The sequence below is a fragment of the Ursus maritimus genome, unplaced genomic scaffold, assembly GCF_017311325.1.
Source record: "Ursus maritimus isolate PB19 unplaced genomic scaffold, ASM1731132v1 scaffold_25, whole genome shotgun sequence".
NCBI classification, from domain to species: domain Eukaryota; kingdom Metazoa; phylum Chordata; class Mammalia; order Carnivora; family Ursidae; genus Ursus; species Ursus maritimus.
The window spans coordinates 22,053,573-22,074,287 of NW_024425008.1; the positions used below are offsets into that span (position 1 = coordinate 22,053,573).

A 20,715-nucleotide genomic window follows, 5' to 3' on the forward strand; every position below is an offset into this window, starting at 1 on the left:
GGTTGCAGGGAGGGAGGGCTCCAAGAACCCGCAATGACTCCTCGTTGATCTGAGACTACACTCGCACCTGCTATTGAGGCTGAGATCCTTGAGCCCTTGCCCCCTCCTCCAGCCTCATTTCCTACTATCGGCCCCCAGTTCACAGTGCTCCAGCCACCCCTTCTTCCTTTCACTCCCTCCCCACTCCAGTGGTGCTCACAGGGTGGGCCCCCAGGCAGCAGCACCTGCATCACCCAGGAGCTCCTGACAAATGTGCCTTTTCAGGCTCCGCCCAGACCTACTGGCTGGGAGCAGGTCTCAGGAATCTGAGCTGTGGTAAGCCCTCGGGATGGTTCTGAGGCCTGCTCACATGCCAGGACCTCTGCTCTTATGCTTCAAGACCATCCCTACCTTCAAGGTCCTCCGCTCTTGCTCTACCTACAGCCTGAAATGTCCTTTCTGCAGATTTTCAAATGACTGGTCCATTCTTACTCTAAGTTTCAGGCTTAAGATGGGCTTTCTTCAGACTCTCCTATTTCAGGAAGGCCCCATCAGCATTCCATGTGTTCTCTATCACGTCTACCTCTTAATTATATCAACAATTGCACTGCCTATAACTAAGTCATTTATTCAAATTTTTATTGTTTGTCTCATCCTACTGGAATATAAGCCCTATGAGGGCAGAAGTCTTGTCTGTTTTGCTCACCTTGATATCTCTAATTTCTGGTAAAGTATTTGGTATAAAGAGCTCAGAAAATATTGTTAAATAAAAAAGAACATGAGAATGAAAACAAAAAAATGAAGTCATTCTTTTATGACTTAAAGCCAAGTGGTTTTCCAAACTATTTGTCCATAAAATTTACCGATATCATTTCATACAAGCAATTTTCTACTTGTAATCACTTTTTGGGGGGAGGTAGTGGTGGTGGTGGTAGTATTTAATTGACCACATTTCCTCCCCTAATTTACCTATTAGACTCGTTCAATCTCACCAGAATCTGAGACAAGGATGAGGACAAAAATCTGTATCAAATATGTATAAATATAAGGCACTCTTATGAACTTAACAATACTTTTGTCTAAGACATTCTTCCAGGGGCGCCTGGCCTCTGCTGTGGGCCTGCTTCTTCCTCTCCCACTCCCCTTGCTTGTGTTCCCTCTCTCGCTGGCTGTCTCTATCTCTGTCAAATAAATAAATTAAATAAATAAATAAATAAATAAATAAATAAATAAATAAAACATTCTTCCAAATCAAACTAAAATGGCAAAAATTCTAAGGTAACATAAACCTTTAGAATTATATATTTAGAATGTTTTCAAAATTATTATTAATAGCTTAAAACTGCACTAAAGCTTTCAGAAACCTTTGCATAGAGATCGTGTATAGGACTTTTGCATTTGCTATGTAACCGATCGTCACTCAAATAGCCACACAGTTTTTCGAGACAAGATGGTGACTTTTTTTTGTCTAGCGGGGAAGTGACAAGGCAACAGAAATGTGTAAGAAAAGACTAACCAAGTCCTCAGTATTGGTGGTACTTCGGTTTCTAACTCCCCGCTCTGTTTTTAGATCACAGAAAAACATCACGTTGTGTCTTTTCTTTTTCAGACAGTACCTCTGATGGCTGCCACAAATTTCCCATCACTCTGCTTGAATCTGGGAGTGTTTTTTTTTCTCTTCAAGAACTGTCCCAGACAGTCATTTCATGCCTGTTACTGCTAAAATCCACCTCTGAAGTACATGCAAACTGATTCTGTCAACTCCCCTTTGTGGTCTAGAAAATCCAAAGTTGACAGACTGTCTTTTATGACTTGCAGACCCTTGAGACAGAAGTGCTGCCTAAAAGACAGGACCCTTCGATCAGAGTGTATTTTCCCTCTGTTATTGCCCAAGTAGGACTCAACCAAACCTATGCCTCAAGCATCCCAATTTATAATAAATGTCGCTAAACCAGCACAGGCTGGTCTTGGCCATACCGGGGTGATGGGCTTGGTGACCGGGGAAGCCTGGGGGTGGTACATCTGTTCTGATGCCTTACGTCCATTTATCCTAAAAGGTCAAGGCTCGTAGCCCAGTGGTAGGCACCAGGCAAGGATGGCTTAGTAATACTCATTGTCTTTAATTACAAAACATGAGGTGTTTGTCAAAGGATTCAGAATCCATGGGTGAACCCTGAATGTGGAAGCAAGAGACCTCTGTGCCAGCCAAAGGGTTTGTCCACCCTTACAAAGCAAAGCTACCATGGCAGGAGCCTTATGAGGGCTGCCATGGACTGTCCAGGGAGCTCTTCTCTACCACCTGCACCTTGATTTTCTGCTCCTGAGAAGTGCATAAACTTTTCCACTTTCACATTTTAAAATTGATACTGTTTTATAGAGGAAGAAGGAGTGAGCAGTCATGGAGTGGGAAGGAAGAAAAAAAATAGAAAAAGGAAGATGCACACATACAGATACACGTATGTGAGCATGTGTATATGTGTGCAAGACTCTTACCAGCTTCCTGAGCCATCTACAGTCTCCACTACTGAAACAGAAGGACTCAAGTGCTGAGGCTTCAGGGACGGTGTCTGTGACATTAGGGACAGCCTACTTAGCTCTATGTCTTGGTCCCTGCAGCAAAGATCCTTCTGTAGCTCTCACAGTAACTCTACACTCACAGCATTGGGTCCTCTTGGCTTTTCTGAAGACAGTCATTTACAGACAACATAAGATTCCTCCCCCTTAATTGGCAGAAACCCAATTCACTTCTATGTAATTTTAAAATAAGAGAGCAATGATCCTTAAACGTGCCAAGCTCCTTCACACAGAGCCAACTCAGAAGTGAATGCTCTAGTTCCCATTTTATAGAAGATTATGCAAAGCCAGAGAACAGGGTCCTAAATATTATTATAAAATTTCATTGGCAGGGGCGCCTGGGTGGCTCAGTTGGTTAAGCGCCCCACTCTTGGTATCGGCTCAGGTCATGATCTCAAGAGTCCCGAGATGGGGCCCCATGTCCGGCTTGGCTCCCTCTCCCTCTGCCTCTCCCCCCACTCCTGCATGCACATGCTCATTCTCTCTCTCTCTCTCTCTCCAAATAATTAAATAAAATTAAAAAAAAAATTCACTGGCAGAAGACCTAAGAGCAGCTGTATTCCCAAGAGCTTACTTTTTTGTCTTGAAGGCAAGATCTGTGTCTTCCTAATGCTCAGAAAGGCATCAAAACTGCTCCTAGTAAGCATGCTCAGGTGTTTATGGTTGCCTCTGCTCAAATGAGGGTTCAAAAAAGTCCCTCGGTTAGGATGATGAGTGAGAAAGACTAATAATAAAATCCAACATTCTGGAGACACTGGGGCAGTTCCAATAACACCTCTGTTCTCCTCAATCACTCCAGCCCTCCCATCATATACTGAGTATAAAATGAGTCAAGATGGGCAAGGGAATTGGTTTAAACCAAGATGCCCTCGTGAGGTCTTTATCTCAATGGCCTTTGATCAGCTCCATGCAGGTAAATACTTAACAACCGGAACAACAATAACAAAGAAACCCTGATCTGTAACATTTCTCTAACCTGATTTCAGTAGTGTAAAATACTCCCACCACGGCCAATTTCAAGCTAATATATGTTACGTGATGTCAACCAGCTTGCAAAATTCCTGAAAACTCCTGGCTGGTACCAGCTCTAGTACAGCACTGCCCCTGATGGCCAGTGAACTGCAAAGCATGCACACTTTGTGAGTCAAGCGATTTACGCACGTGACACGTGCATGACAATGGAGGAGTAGCGGCCCATGCCTGCCCCTGTTGGGGTATGGGTGAAGGCGAGAGAATGACTAGCATCAAAACGCCTTCTTGCTCAACCCACCCTATTTTCAGAGAGTGCTGGGGTCCTAAGTCAAATGATTAGATCATTTCGTCTTTTTAAAATCATAAACAGCTCATCAAAAAGTCAATGCTTCCTCAGAAAAAAATGTAAACTAGGGTCTCATGTTCTGATTTTCCTTCTTCTTCTGCAGTGATATAGTGGTCTGCTGGGGTAGGAGAGGGTATTTTTAAAAAGAGAGAAAAGAGGTTTCGAAGGGCAAGTTCAATGAAAAGACAGCTAATGTAAAAATAGTTTGGTTTAAAGAACATTGTGCAACTATCACCTAGCACTTCATGAAATCATATCGACATAAACACCATCTACCAGAAAGCCAGCTAGAGGATGTTCTCAGATACCCTCTGGTCACCTGGGTAGTGCCTCTGCTTTGGAAATAGACAAGTCCAGACTCGCGTCATATGGCACCGTAGAGAAGAGGTCATAGGCTTTAAAACTCAGCTTTAACACTTACTGGCAATGTGACCCTGGGCTAGACACTTAAATTCTCTGAACCTGGGTTTTCCCATCTATATAATGGGGATAGAAATTGTTGCTACCTCACATGATGTGAGGATTAAATGAGATAATATATGTAAAGCCCATAAAGTCATCTTGAGGTCACAAGGTCATGATCATGATGGAGACACAACACACCAAGTCCTTAGCCTGTGCCTACATTAGTAAACCCTCAATGAAGGATATTATCAACTCTGTTGGGAAGGAAAATCAAGTTCTCTCCATTTTAATTGGGTGTATAGTTAGTCAGGGGTCCAGAAACAAGACACAGTAAGGTAGTAAGTCACAATTGCACAGCTCTCTTGAAAGAAGCTTCTGTCGTACAATGCTGAGGGGCAAAAGGCAAGAGCCATTGGGGGAAGTTCTGTTGAATTCCCATCTCTCATTATTTCCCATAATGCAAATCATTTCTGAGGGACTGATTTCTATTAGGTCAAATGCTACTTTTCTTTTCTTTCTTTTTTTTTTTTTTAACATAAAATACAATGGAGAATATGATAAAGCCCTTAGCTTTGGAGAAAATTAAGTGGGAAACTATATTCTTCACAGTAAAAAAAGTTGCAGAATGAAAATTTCCCTTAGAAGTGTTTGATGGCAACCCTCATCTAAAACTACTTGAAAGGATCCCGGGTTTTTAAGGCATCCAAACCCAATACATTCATTGACTTCTTCAAGATATAAGCATTTAGAACCAGATCTAATCAATTCTTGGTTCCCCCCTCACCAAAACCCATTCCACCTGCCCACCATCTGGGCAGAAGAACAAATTACATTTCTAGAAAAGAACCATTCAACTCCAGAGATAGAACCTGTTAAAGGGAATTACAGCAGAAAGTGGAGAGAATATATTCTTATTAATCATCTAACCCAATAAAAAGCTATTCTTTTATTTCTTATGGTTTATAACTCATCTGCTTCATTCTCAACAGGTCAAACTTAATGTTTCTCTGATAGTTGTACAGCTCCTTTCTTATTACACAGCTTTTTAGGGGATCTCTCCAGGAATATCCCTCTTAAAATAAAAAGGAATTAGAAAATTACTTCCACCCTGTATAGGGCTCCTTCTCCATTCTAGAAAAGCAGTGTTCATGCTGAATTCTCCGTACTGGCTGACCCCCTGCTGACCCATGGGTGGTCAGACGGTATCACACCTATAATCCCAGCGCCTCGCTGAGTACCTGACATACACGAATGGCTGAGTTCCCATTAAAACTGAACAACACAATCACTGGAGAAGTTTAAATACATACATACATACATACATATTAAAAAAATACATACCCCAAATGCAATGATAAGAGGACTCAAGCTGTTGACTTGTCCAGACTCATCAGGCCACTTCCTAGACCCCACTGTTATAGTTCTTTCTGAATACCATTTACCTTTACATTTCAAACTGTCTCATTTCTTTGTCATATGTTTTTACTGCCCTTCACACTTAATAAGTAATTCGTACTATCTGTGCCCATAGATTGTAGCTGAAAAAGACAGCATGAGTAATGGTCCAAACCCCAATGTCAGAAGAATAAAAAGTAAAGGAATTTGCATCCTAAAGGTCTTTTGCCACAATACGGGGAAAGAGTAAGATGACCCAAAATAATTACCAGGAAGGACAGCTCCTGCCACAAACAGAGACTCTCTAGTCATTACAAGAATGGAAGAGAGTTTAGGTCAAGGCAGTAATAACATAGAAACCATACTGATGACTTGGTTGATTCTATAAATGGTAAAGTTAAAATATTGCAAACTATCATGTCCCCAAATCTAGACTATACTTTGGTCAATAATTTACAAGAGGCACAGAAATCTACCAGTATTTTGTATGATTCCTACAAACCATTTTTCCTTTGGAGGATAACTTTAAGATCATTTTGCTGCATGGGAAGCCCCTACGTAAAAAGGCCCGTGCTGGGGATTCAAAATCCACCTAGTTCTTACCATGAAGAATAAAGTCTGAGAGGAGATGTCATTCTCTAGTTTTATCTAATAAATCTGATTTCAACAAGCTTTGATATCCTTGGATTGTCTCTTCTTATAGATCAAATCCTGCCCCCATTCCCCCTCCAGTTACACAGTGACTTGCAGTAGCCCTATTTTGACAACTGAGCAGAGTTTCTGAAAAACAACAGCCTTCGGTATTACTGAAAGGCCCCTTACATTCTTTGAAATTGAAAGCAAAAAAAAAAAAAAAAAATGAAAGCTATTGTACAACTACCTTGGACTTCAAAATACTAATCCAGTGTCTGTTCTTTTCATTAATTTTATTATACATCAGCATATATGTGAATCTGCTAAGAAGGGGTGGTGAAAAAAGTTACAGGAAAACAGCTAGAGAGAGACTTCATATAGTTGACGTTCACCAAGACATGGACCCTCGTATTGGTTACCCACATGACACAGAGCAAATCGCAGCAAAGTAAATGATCTTTGAGGGGAAATGTAGTATTTTTAAAGCTACCCTGGTCTTAACCACTTTTAACAATTTTTGCTGGTTGCAAACTCCCAGACGCCATCGGAGCTCAAACCTCTACTGAGCAATTAGCCAAAAGATGCCCCAAATGCCTTCCTGATTTGCTCTTCTGAGTCAAGCAGCCCGACGCACTAGGACCAGCGGCCCGTTACGGACTTGGGACGGTGCCTCCCTGGCTGGTAGAGGAAGCAGTGCCTCTGGGAAATATTCACTGACATCTAACATGCAGGCATTTTAAAGGGTATTCAGGATAAAACTGACAGATCCTCTTCTTCCCCAAGAGTACTTTTTCTTTTAGATCACAAAACAGGAAATTAAAGTGCTCAACCAAAATCCCCGAAAGGAAACATAAATCTCTAGAACATTTTAATGACATTAATATCTCCCAAATGCCTAAAAATATTTCTTTAAAATGAGGTAAGAGAAAATGGCCTTCTCGTTCACAAGGCCCAAGAACTCCGAAGTCCTGAGAAATGACCTCCCTGACCCAGAAAATAATAAATTAAGAACTCAAGGGCCCTTTTTTTTCTTGCTTGCTTTTTCTCTTTCCAAGTGTTGCCTTCCTCTGTGGGGAATAAATTAAAAAGAGCCAACCCATCCATGGCAACTATGTGGAGAGGTGTGAGCCACTTCCAGAAGTGGACTGATATGCTTGTGAGGAGTCATGATATAGGATGCTGTCAAACCTCTTTAGTCCCCCCAAAAATGGAATCATGGTCCCATCCCTCCAAGGTCTTGGCGTCTGTTATTCTGCATTCACTGATCTGGGTTCCCTGCCGCTCTTCCTGAAGAACACAGGGTTCGGCCCCCTCCCCAAAACCGATGCTGTCCAAGAGGTGTGAGAGCTTGAAGGCCCTTAAAGAAAAGATAGCAAGGGTGACACAGGGCAGCTTTCAGTCCAAAGTGGTAATGGGAGCAAGAGCCTTCTCTACCTTGCAGGTCAGCTTTGGTCAACACAACTTTGTTAGCAAAAGAACAGAAAAGGCGAAAACAATAACCAGAGGTTAGTAAGAGGTAGAGTCAACCAGGGTAACATTACAGAAATGAAAATAACAATCGGCATAACCAACATCACTCAAACAGACAGTTAAAATGCTCTACGGGTTCTCCAGAAACAGCACACATGGGGGATGCGGGGACCCGGGCGAAGCAGGCCTCGTCAGAGCCACATCAGCAGAGCGGGGGCAGAAAAACACTGGACTCTACAAAGCACAAGCAGGGATAACAAGAGCCTTCCCACATCCACACAGCCAACCCCAAGGCATATGGTCCAGGAAAATGATTCTCCATGACTCGGGATAAGCATCAAAAAATCAGGGTGGTGCGTGGCCAGACTGAAAGATACGTGTGCACAACCCGACCAAGCCCACAAAAAAAATAAGTCTGCACATCTAGGAGTTAATGATGGAAGAGTCGCTTCGGAGCACTCCTTGTAACCTCCTGAAAATACCACCAGGGACTGTGGCGCTCGAACTGGGCCTGTGCGTCAAGGTGATGTGGGAGCTCCAAAGAGCTCAATGGGACTGATCGGTAAGAAGAGAGCCAAACCCAAATGGCTGCGAGCAAAAAGGCACCAAACCGATGTCCTTTTCATTTATTCATGCCAGGCTCGAAATGAAGCACGTGTGTTTCTCTCAGATGTTTACCATCTGGAATGGTGGAATCGTGTTTCCAGCCAACCCATGCCTTGGTCTCTGCAGCAACGCTGGCCTCAAGATAGAAAGAGATATTTACCCTCTGAGAATAAAACCAGACATCATTTCAAAAGTCCTAGCCCAAACCGAGGGGCTGCAAGTCACAGCTAGATATTGGCTAGCTTGTCCAGAAATTGTGCTTGATTTCTGAAGTACTATACTCCGCATAAAAATTAAAACCTGTTTTGAGATCTTTTTCTTCTTTCTTAGTATAAACAATTGGGGGACAGAGTCGTAGATTAATACATTTAAAAAATAATTTTGGACTCTTTGCACCTAGATATGAGTGGGAAAGTAGTAAATTTACTACTTAGAGATCTTGAAATATCACCATCAATGACTTTGACAAGAACATATGATACATCCTGGCCTGTGTACCCCAGAGAGTGAGGCTAGAACACATTTGCCATCTCAAAGGGATGCAGTTCTTAGTTTTTAGTAACAAATCCTCGTCCCCTACATATTCATTATTCTATATATAGAAATGATAAATCAGGAAATGTATTCCATTTCCTGGGATTTCCATCCCGAACATTACTCAAAGGCCTTCTTGAGGGTTCCAGTCTACGTACAGAGATTCAGAATGAGAAGGACACCTGTTTGCAGTCTCTCTAAGGCTCTGTGCTCCTCGTTTCCCTCCTCGCCATCTACTTCAGTTTCATTTCCACACTGCCCTAAAAGGCTCCTGGGATCTCTTATAAGGGCTTACTCACATGGTGTAAACTTCCAATGACAGTAATTTATGCCTTAACCCACTTTTGGGCCATTTTTCCTGGCCACTTAGGCTAATTATCCAAGTCATCTGTGTACAATAAACAAGGACCTTCTTCCCTCCTCACTCATCCTCCACTTCATCCCACCCAGTGGGGCGGTCATAATGCTCCGTGGGTAATCATCGCAATTATCTCCATGGCAATAGAGTGCAGGGTTATTAGGCTCATGGGACTCGCCATAGATTCGGCTGGTAGAAGCATCAAGTCACAATATCCGGTGCTGAACAATCACCCAGACTCAGAGGAAGGTCGGACCCCACTATAATGCATGTGATGAGTCATGCCAAGCTGCACACAGAGATGGTGGTAGGGATGGGACCATTTTCCCCAATTTGATGGGTAATTTCCTTGTGCTAATGCTCTCACTGCTTCTCTTCAAGTTCTCTTAAGTGGACTCCATCCTCCCCACCCTTTATATTCTACCTTTTAATCTACCCTTCAAAAGTTAGTTTAGACTGCCTTTTAGTCCAATACAACAGTTCTATCTCCTTACACCCCAACTTTTAATACCCTGCAGAAGTCTGCTTCTGATACAGTAGGCCACGGACACATGTAGCTACTGAGCACGGGAAAGGTATGTAGTCTGAATTGCAGTGTGATGCAAGTATAAAATACACACTCGGTTCTGAAGGCTTCATGTGGAAAAAAAAGAATGTGAAAGGTTTTATAAATAATTTTATATCAGTGCATGCTGAAATGATAATATGTTGGATATACTGGGTTAAGTGAAATGTAAAATTAAAATTAACTTTACCTGTTACTCTATCTTTTTCACATGCAGCTAGTATACTAGGAAATTTAAAATTACATATGTGACTCACATTATATCTCTATCAAGCAACATTGCTATAGAGTTAAATGGATGATTCCTGTTAACTTGTAAATCTAAAGAACGGATTGCATGACAAGAATATTTAACATCTGAAGAGTAGTTTTTATGCTTTTTAATGTGTGCTTTTATGTTTTAACTCAATCTGATTAATTATTGAAGGATAACTGGAATTTCTGTCATTCCACAATCTTTGAAACAGAGATATTCTATTTAATTCCCAAATGTTACATTTATCTCAGCATTGCCCTTAATGCCTGAAAGAAGTAAGAGCAAGCCGAGGAGACAAAAATCCTTGATTTGAATGACATTGTGCATTTTCAGGAGAAGAAAGCAAAGCGGCTACTTAGAGCGCCTGGTGATCCCCGCCTCCCACGTACACAGACCATGTTTGGCCCACTGGATATAAGAAATATTCCTGGCTAAAGGCAAACTGGAGAGGGTTATGGGAACAACGGGTCATACTAGTCCACGTGGGAAGCTGACTCTTAGGCAAAGGGAAATGACTTCCGCACTGCACATCAGCGTGTGAAGCGGATGGGAAGCCTTTATAAAAATGTGGCACGTGAACCCAGGTGAAAGCTAGTTAAGAACAGGAGCAATACATGAAGTTAAAAACTTGGGAGATGAGTGAATGCGTTTGATGCGGTAAATCAATGAGAAAAAAAACACATGTACGCTGCACACACAGGACCATGAGGCTCAACCAGACGGAAGAATACATACACCCTGCTGACTGGTCAGACACCTTTGACTTTCAAGTTAGGTAAGGGTCACCTTTTTGGCCTACTCAGGGCCCCTGGGAAAGCCTGAAAACTGTTCACTGCTGCCCTCTGCTGGTTACACTAGATTGTTTCTGTTGTAAAGACCTGGACTCAAGAAGACCTGTAAAATTCAGTTAATATCTTAAGAGACAGTAGGTCATCTACAGCAATAGGCTGAGCATGACTTGCTGTGTCGCGCCGATGGGCATGCAATGTTCCTAGATGTCTCTCGCGAGATATTTGTAAAGGATAATCTTACTGTTTATTGAGTACCTACTACGTCCGTACCAGGCATTTTACATATAGCTCCAATTTACATAGCTTACCTTCCAAGGCAAGTTTCATTGCCCCACTTTGCAGTTGAGGAGGATAGAGCTCAGAGAGGTTAAGTAACTTGCCAAATGTCACACAGTGAACAAGAGTTACTACCTGGATCTAAACCCAGGTCTTTCTACCATCAACACCCATGCTATTCCATGACATCACACTAACGAACTGCCTAAGAATGCCTGATATCTCCTAAGTACTCAATAAATGTCAGTTCCCTTCCCTCATCGTGCCATTCTGACATCATTTCCCTACCTCCTGCTGAGTTTGCGTTAAAAGAAGCAGTAGTTACTACAAACATTTCATTAATAGTGACACCCATATAAAAGTCTCTGGTATACCTCCCAATGTATAAAAATAGAAATAAAAACTCCTACTGCCCTTTCAGCCATGCTGGAAGCAAAGGTACAAGTCAGGAAGAGTCTGATGTCAATGCCGGGGAAGGTCCTCTACTGGCAAGTACGTGACACTGGGAAGACATCTGCCAGCATACATTCCCAGAATCTGTGGCCCATGTCTTGACATACTGAGCCAGGGACAGGAGGACCCCACTGATGATGCAATGTCAGATGGCAAATGGGAAGGAGAGAGGACTGGGAAACAGTAACGAGGCACTGGCAGAGGCAGCAGAGAGGCTGGTGCTTGCGTCCAGGCTGTGGCTTAAAAAGAGGAAAAGCTGTACCTTCACAGCCACGCTCGATCTGTCCGCTCCGATGCAGGGCATCATTGATGAGGTCTGGCAGGCGCCCGTTCAAATCCACTGATGCCAGACAGCCCTGAAAGCCATCCCGGGAAGCCACCAGCTTTGGAAGGTTGCTGTACATGCCTTGGGCCAGACCCGCCATGTAGAGGTCACCTGGGAAGGAAAGCGAGTAGCAAGAGCAGCTGAGTAAAGGGTAGGGAGACGAGACTCAGCTAGAGTCAACGCACACTAGACGATTTCATAGGCAATGGTAATAGAGCTGGGGGGACGGGGCGGGAAAGGCGTCAACAACTGCGTACCAGAGTCTCTACAGTGCAGAAGGAAGACACTAACATTGCTTACGTCATTCATTTTCTACATGGCATCTCACAAATTTTGATCACCATATTCAGTCCATGAGGCAGGTATTGTTCCCATTTTATGATGAAGTAAATATTAACAAGATTTCCAACAAAACCACCATTTACCCAGTGCGTTTTATGTGCTTCTTACCAATAATATGTGGAGGATTTTATAGACATTAGCCCATCAAAACTCATAACAGCCCATAAAGGTAGTAACAATTATTATCCTCATTTTGCAAAAAAGTATAGAGAAGCTGAACGAGGCTAAGAAATTTTACCAAAGTCACCCAGGCAGTAAGATATTCAGCTGAGATCCCAAAACCTATACCACGTCCTCTGTATTAGGACAGCTCCACGTTCTGACTTTTACCACCTCACACTCAGCCCCCGCATGCCTGAGGTTTACAGAGAAAATGAACCATCCCTTGAGGAGTGGTTTAAGTAAAAACTGCATTTTGATATCATTCGATGTGGTTAAAATAGGTATGCATAATGTCTCAAAATGCATGGAACCCTAACCTGTAGTTTGCCTCTGCAAACAGCTTCGATGATAAGAAATGCTCTAAAGGTGCCTGGGTGACTCCGTCGGTTAAACGTCCGATTCTTGGTTTCGGCTCAGTTCATGATCTCAGGGTCATGATCTCAAGGTCGTGAGATCGAGCGTGGTGTCTGACTCTGCACTCATCAGGGGTCTGCTTGAGATTCTCTCCCTCAGGCCCCCTCCCCACTCATGCATTCTCTTTCAAATCAATAAATAAAAAAAATAAAAATGCTCTAAAAAGGATAAACTTCTGTACAAGGTTTACCTTTCAAATCCAGATTTTTGGCCCCATTGATAACCTGAGTGACCACTTTAGTGTCCACTTTCAAGCTGTGGGTGTTACTGTTGTCCCGGGTGATGACGACGTTGTGCCACTGGTTGTCATTCAGGGGCCGGTCACTGTTGCCTTTGATCACGTTGGGACCATTCCCAAGGTCAAACACGTAGTGTATGTACCTGTGAGCAACAACAACCCCGTGAGTGGAGATTCCCTCGAGTGGTTTAATGGCAACGTGCATGTAACCGGCCCTGAGGGCTTCACAGCCCTCACGCTAACCTGGCAACATGCAGGAATAATGAAGGCATGATCTGGGATTCTAAGAGCCATAGCCTGTTCTGTCAGACTTCACTTTAATTCCACACCTACAAGGGTCACTTCTTTACCATGATCCAAAAACCCAGTCACAAAGTAGTACGGGTGGTACATCCCCAAACACTAGAGGGCGACACTTAAACTCAGTTGATTGTGGATCTGTTTTCTGGGTTTTATTCTTTTTTTTCTTTTTTTGACTATTTTCCAACACATGGTAGTAAAATATCTTGCAGAAAGAACAGCGTTTAAAACTGCACATAAATGGGCTAATGAAAGTGCTGAAAACACTATATTTCATTTCTTCCTACAGATTTAGGGGTTGTCGAGAACACTGCCCCAGAGCACTGTATACAGGACATACACTCTATCCCCCTTTTGCAAAAATGACCTTCTTTCCTATAGGTTTACAGGACTGTATTTCATGGTAAAAAGTCTGATAGTATGGAGTTAGCGGAAGATGTTTAAATAGACTAATGAATTTCTCTTCCTTTCAGCCCTAACCATTATACAGGTTGTTTTTAATCAATGAGGAGGAGAGCAGGTATCGGGAATAGAGGGTGGGGAGCAGAATGGAAACTTTTTTTTTCACGTCCACATTTTATGTTGGGCTTGAGCTGAGAGACCTGGTATAAACGATGTGAGCTCTTCCACTTACCCCTTGACCAGTTCAACTGCGATGAAGTCATTGCCATCACCACTGTTGAAGAGAATGAAGCCATCCGCTGAGGTGGTCTTGAACTGGAAGAAGAGGTGCATGGAGGTGTAGGCCTGGAGGGTGGCCAGACTCAGGTAGCTGCTCTTGGTCTTGAAGGTGACGGGGTCGGCGATAATGTTCCTCAGTCCAAAACGAGCCTTCAGTTCGCAGTAATCAATGTCGCCATTTTTGCACAGGTCAATGTAGAGCAGGCCATTGAACATGAGGCTCTGCAAGTGGCCAATGAAACTGGATGGGACAACAGAGATGTAACGTTTCTCCGTCATGATTCCGGTCTCGATATTGTGGAATTCCAAGCGGGTATGGTCCCCCACCATGGTACCTATGAACGTGACAGAGGAGATACGCACAAGTTATCGCGTTTTTGTCACAGCATCCTTACTGTATCTTTTAGGTTTCCACACGAAATATTCAGTTCCAGAAAAAAAATGCCCAGTATAGTAGACAGCTGAGGTGACCTCAGTCAGAGGGTGGATTCGTGGCCAAGGCTGAGTGATATGCCCTGAGGCCCGTGCTCTCATGCAGCTGCTCAGAATGTCCCATGATATAAAAGAAAATATGAGATCATCGATAATTCAAGTTAAAGGACAAAATGATTCGTGTTTCTCCCTTCAGGATTAATTGGGTATGAATGCATACTATAAGAAAAAAAAGTCTTGATTGTGCCAAGCCTTGTAAAGATACCAACAAACAAGCATGAGGCATTCACTACCAAATACTTCTTGATGTAATAATTCACCACCTAGTACTTGTGGAAAGATTCTATTGTAGAACATGTGTTAATTTTTTTCTGACCAGCAACTGTTGCTTTTTTCTGGTAACACCGCTAATTTCCCTTTGGAAATTTCTCTACTTTACCTTAAAACCATCTGGGCTGGACGAAGCTGACCATAACCCGGCTCTTGAAGTAATCAGCCTACCCAGGCTGGACCACTCAACATGATTTTATCCCCCCAGCCGTAGGTCTATGGACTAACAAGGTGGTCTGCAGACTTTAGCATGCCTCTGAATCACGTGGAGGGCTTCTTAATACACCGCTCCCCGCAGCCTGCTCTCAGAGTTTATCATTCCAAAGTCTGGGGTGTGGCCTGAGAACATGGGATTTCTAATAAATTCCAAGGTGATGCTTGAGTAGTGGGTCTAGGGACCCCCCCCCCCTTAGAACCAAGGGATCAACAGTAACATAAGCTGGAGTAACATAAGCTCTGGGGCTTTTGCTAGAACACCTGTGAGAGAGGCATTCTTTGTAAACAAGGCTTATTGAAGGGGTAAGAAGCAAGCTCAGAGCTGCTGGAAACCATGTGATAACCAGAGAGATTGGGCCTGCCTGAGGAGACAGCCCACCCGGAAGCCAACCACAAAATGGAGAGAAACAGTTTCTCTAGGATGGTGCCGTTCGAAGGTCTGTATTCAGCAGCGAAAGCCAGACTTAAAAACTAGAGGGCAGTAGATTCCCTTCTGCGCTTCAAGCATTTAAGGCGGGTGTCTGATATTTGCAACTAAAGGATCTCCAGCTGCTACAAATGAACCAGTAGACCTTTCATTACCCGGCTTACCTAGAAGTGAATGACTGGGGCAGGGGGTCCTGAAGGGGGCTTGAAATAAATACAAGAGGATGGAAATTTCAATAACAAAGTCAAGGAAAACGCAATAGCATGGTCAGAGTAGAACGTGGCTCCCCCAACATTTGCATGGGCACATCATTACAATTTAACAAACCGTGTCTTGATGCCCAAGTGCTGAAGAAAGGACAGGGAGAATCCCTCCTCTGGCCCTCTCCTGTTGTCTCCATCCACACTGAAGAAACTCCACTAGCAAGACACTCGTAGCCTCTCTCTACTCCCTCTGTTACAGCTTTCCAGAGGAAAAGGAGTGACACAATCTGGAAGGCTAAAGAAACTCTACAGAGAAACTGTATTTCCATAGCTCAGCCCCTGGCATTCCCTGTTTCTCCCTAGGGGAGCAAGCTGTCCGCAAGACACCCCCAGTGTACCCCACACAAGCCCCAGCACGGGTGTCAGAGGAGCAAGCCTTGCTTCAGTGGCAATGCCCACCTAAATCCTGAATTAGTGAGCATTGAAGTGGGCAATTCCAACTCTGGAATTCAGTAGATGTTAACCCCATTTTTCCATACTAGTGTTACCACTAACAACATGATACTTGACTTTTACCAGCCTCGCATTTGTTTTTTCTCTATTGGTGTAGAACTCAGGTAGCAGGGGGAAAACAAAGAAAGAGAGAGAGAGAGAGAGAGAGAGAGAGAGAGAGAGAGGGATTATATTTTCTCAGGTCCGTTAAACTTCAGTACCTGGGAGATTCAACCAGATCTCACCTTCGGATGCTCAGTATTAATGTCTTCTCTTTGGGAGCATACTCAGACCTGATTCAGGGAACTGTTTATAAGCACCAAAATCAGATTTACGTTTTATGAGCTTCTATGTGGTGTTTTGACAACTAGCGACAAATCATTCGCTTAATATAAGCAAAAACAAAATAATGGTGTTGGTTAAATTAAATATAAAATTGTAATAGAACAAAAATAAAAATGTAACATAAATCTGCTAACAATTGAATAACGAGGAGAACTACTGTATAAAATTACTTAGTACTGAAAATTGCACTGGTCATGAAAATGAAAACTAGCATAACCTAAACCCACATGCTCTAGAACAATGAAGTGACTGAAATATTCACAGTTGATGTGCCTATAGCTGTTCATACAGGGCTGAGGCTGGAGCTAGAGAAGAATGGGGAAGGGAAATCACAGCCAATCTCCTTGGGGACACAGCAACTAAACCATGATGACACTGGGAGCCATGCTAATTCTAATTTTAAAAAAGGAGGAGGAGAGGGACACCTGGGTGGCTCAGTTGGTTAGGCATCTGCCTTCCACTCAGGTCATGATCCCAGGGTCCTGGGATGGAGCCCTGTAGCTGGCTCCCAGCAGGGAGCCTGCTTCTCCCTCTGCCTGCCACTCCCCCTGCTTGTGTGCTCTCTCTCTCTCTCTCTCTCTGACAAATAAATAAAATCTTAAAAAAAAGTAGGAGGAGAAGGAGGAAGAAGAGGAAGAGGAAGAGAAGGAGGGGGAGGGGAGGAGGAGACCAGCAATGAGAACTAAGAAGTGGTAAGGGGTGATCCTTGCTGAAGACTGGGATTCCAAAAGAAACCTGAAGAGACAATTTCAAAGTCAACAGGGAGCTCTTAGAGAAATTATAGATAAATTGGCCTCCAGAGTTGAGGAGTTAGGAAATTCTGCTCACTAGAAAATGAATTTCATAAAGCAAGAAAATCATGTACAGTGCTGACAGAGAGAAGAGAGATTGAAGAAGGATAAGAGAAAGGAAACTAACAATGGAATTTGAGAGCACAGCCCATGGACACAGACTGATTTAAGGCTTTAGGATGAGTCGCAGCGCCTCAACGAGAAGTGGAGGTGGGGGGAGGTGGAGGGGGGTAGGCAACATGGGGCCAAATCAGAAAAGGGACTGCTTCTCCAGGTACTAAAGGAACTCTCTTGGCTGTGGCTGGAGGTTCCCCAAAAAAACATGCTATTGCACCTGGAGAAGGCATGAAAGAGATCACTTAAAGTTCGAACCTTGTGCCAAACTAAGCAAATAAATAAATACACACACACACCTGTGTATCATCTAATCAATATTAGTAACTGGGAATCTTTCCTCATCTCCCCTGAATGCTGTCTATAGACTAAAACTCCTTTCTGGTTCAAGGGGCAAACTTCACAACAGCTGCTTTCGAATTTCAGAGGGAATAGGAGTAATTTGGGAGAAAGATGATAAAAAAAAAAGAGCAAGACTACTGAATACTGCTTATGTGCCAGGCCCCGTGCTAGGCACTTCAGAATCACCACCAAATGCCATTATCACAGTCAACAGGTATCATCATCTTGCATTCGAGGGGAGGACACTTAGCTTAGAGAGGTTAAGCAATGTGATCAGAGTTCATACAGGTGCTAAGTGGCATACAGGTGTGTCCAGTTCCAAAGCCCACATCTTATCTTGGACACTACACGGTGGAGAAAAAGCTCGACTTATTCCTTACATTATTGTGGGTAGAATTTAAATGGTGCAATGTCCACACTGAAGTCACTGTGATGGGTTCACACCCCTTCCCAGTGGCCAAGCACCATCCCGTCCCTCCATCTAATTCACATGTAATATTAGCACATCGTGTTGCCTTGACTCCTATCCACACATTCACTTCATATGTCCCTGATGGTCAACAGCAGTTTACGCACTGGCTCTCAGAATGATAAGGTCTGTGGAGAACATAAAGCTATAGAAAATCTGTCCAAGTTCCACCTGGAACTTCCTACCAGGCATCTACTGGATGAGCACATAGGCTCTGAGGCTGCACTGCCGGGGTTAGGTAGCTTTTCTGTGCCTCGGTTTCCCAAATGTGAAAGAGGTATGAAGTCTTCAGGATCAGCTGTACCAATGCATAAAAACTCCTTAGAACGGCGCCCGGTGCTTAAATTGTTAGCTATGAATAATGCATTATTCTGCTTTTTTTTCCCTTTCTCTGAAATGTGTTAATAATTTTCCGGCATTTCGATTATTTGTCACTGTTTTACTAGAACAAATCTCTTTTTAAGTGGAAACTACTTCTCACCTCTTCTGAGTGTCCCGTAGCGTTTAGCAGAGGGCACTGAGCACAGCAAGCACCCTCACATCTGAGGAAGGAGGTTGTATTTGGACATTTGCTTTGGAGTCAGAGTTTGGATCATCGCCATTTCTACATAAGAGGTTCCTAGACTAACACTAAAAGCTCAGCAAGGAAATAACGGGAAAGACTTAGAGAAGGCAACTTGACCTCCCTTGGCTCCCAGACGTGGGGAGGGAAGTTAAGAAAATGCAGGCTTATAAAGTCTTATAAAGGACACATAGTTTGCCCACAATCTTCCAGCTCCACCACTCCCAGACCCTTTTCTCCACAATACCAAAATTTTTCAAAAGTATATGCTGTAAAATGTTGTAATAATAATAATAATAATAATAATAATAATAATAATAAAAGTTCTGGAGCCAAATAAACTTGGTAAACACTTCCCATGTAATTATCGGTGATTAGCAATGTGTATTAGCAGAGTAAAGGCTCCCAGTAAGTCTTGCAACAAAGAAATCCACTTCATTCTGTTTAACCTAACATTTCCAAATTCCATCTCATCATGTTTTTTTTATTAACGAGAGGAACAAATTTTCCTGGGAAAAGGACTTTTTACAGCCTGTACGTGCTGTGTAGGGTAAGGGACAGAAAAGGAAGTCAACAAGAGCCAGAAGAGGGTTGAATCTCTGTACTAGGAAGAAGCTCTGGGTGGACGGGGTGGTTCATGCAGCTTTAGATCCCAGTGCTGAGGGGCATAACCCAAGTGGAGTACGCTTTTAATTTATTCTTGATAATAGAAATCCAGCTCAATCAATCAGGCCATCAATCTTTATTAACTGTCAACTGAACTTAATACCTTTCCAGGAATACATTGTATTACAGTAAATGAAAACCACCAGGCTAAGGAATATTTCTTTCCTTGCTTTTGATTTCTTATGAGTGTGACCTATTCTTTGCATCATTTCTACAAGCCAGCTGAAAATTTGACACCCTAGGGGACCTTAAACAGCATGAAAGGGATTACTAAATAAGCCAATAAGACACTACTTAATAACCTGAGGACTGTGTGGTATTTTAGTTTCATTGCCTGATTTTATGACTTCTGTGAGCTAAAATTAAAATTCCCAAACCCATTATCACTGTAAGAAGCAATCCAAGGTTGTAGCTCATAAGCAAAATAGCTCTTTTCTTCTAGATTTCTTTATCCTTATGGCTGCTCTTTTCCATCAGCAGTAAAGTAGGGGATAAGGGTTCAAAATGAAAGAGCTTCATTAATTTCAAATATCAAATTACTGAATGACTGGGGCCTTCCATGGTGTAGTCCTGCTTTTTGATTATTAGCGGTAAGAGAAAGCACACTTTATAATTACCTTTATTCTAAAGTTTCTACAAAAGAATAATGACCAAGGGAAGCAATACACATTACTGTACCCTCAGTTCTGCAGTTCTTTATGGCTACAGCTTTGAGGGCATGCAATTTCCTGGGAAAATAAAAGCAATCCGCTGTGCAGAGAGATCGGGGTGAGGTCGCCATCTAGTGGCTGCCATTCATTTCATGCTCTTCACAGGAATAGCATCCCTGGGCTGCGGGGCTCAGCCCCGAGGAGCTAGTAAGGGATGTGTGCAGGCTCCTGTCTGCATTAACAGCCCACGGGAATTTCTTGAATAATTAATTCAGGATGGCTGTTGGTTCTAAACCATATAACCATTTTTACAGCTCTTTGCTTATGTTCGTTACATAAAGCTGTTACCCTTTCAGACATGCAGAACAGTAACCTTACCTCCCACTACGAAGGTGTTTATGTACATACAACGGGAGGGTTTGGGATACTTATTATGGTTCTGTTTGACTTCATTTTTGAGGGGAGCGGGGTGAGTGTTGTCGTCTACACTAAAACGTACTCCTCACATCACCCTAATGCATCCCATTGTATTTTTCCCAGATGGTAATAGAAATCATTTTCTTATGACGGATTGTGAAATCCAGCAAGTAGCCTGATTTGG

General features: G+C 42.9%; 1 protein-coding gene across 5 annotated transcripts in view; it reads right to left on the reverse strand.

The window, feature by feature from the left end:
• The window catches only part of NRXN3 (neurexin 3), a 1,447,337-nt gene that overhangs the window by 776,820 nt on the left and 649,802 nt on the right, over nucleotides 1-20,715 (reverse strand). For all 5 annotated transcript variants that reach the window (XM_040641595.1, XM_040641594.1, XM_040641597.1 and 2 more), the window contains 3 exons: nucleotides 14,029-14,410; nucleotides 13,047-13,237; nucleotides 11,876-12,049 (listed from right to left, as the gene is read on the reverse strand). In XM_040641595.1, the coding sequence (XP_040497529.1) occupies nucleotides 11,876-12,049; nucleotides 13,047-13,237; nucleotides 14,029-14,410 (747 nt within the window). The remainder of the gene's footprint in view (nucleotides 1-11,875; nucleotides 12,050-13,046; nucleotides 13,238-14,028; nucleotides 14,411-20,715) is intronic.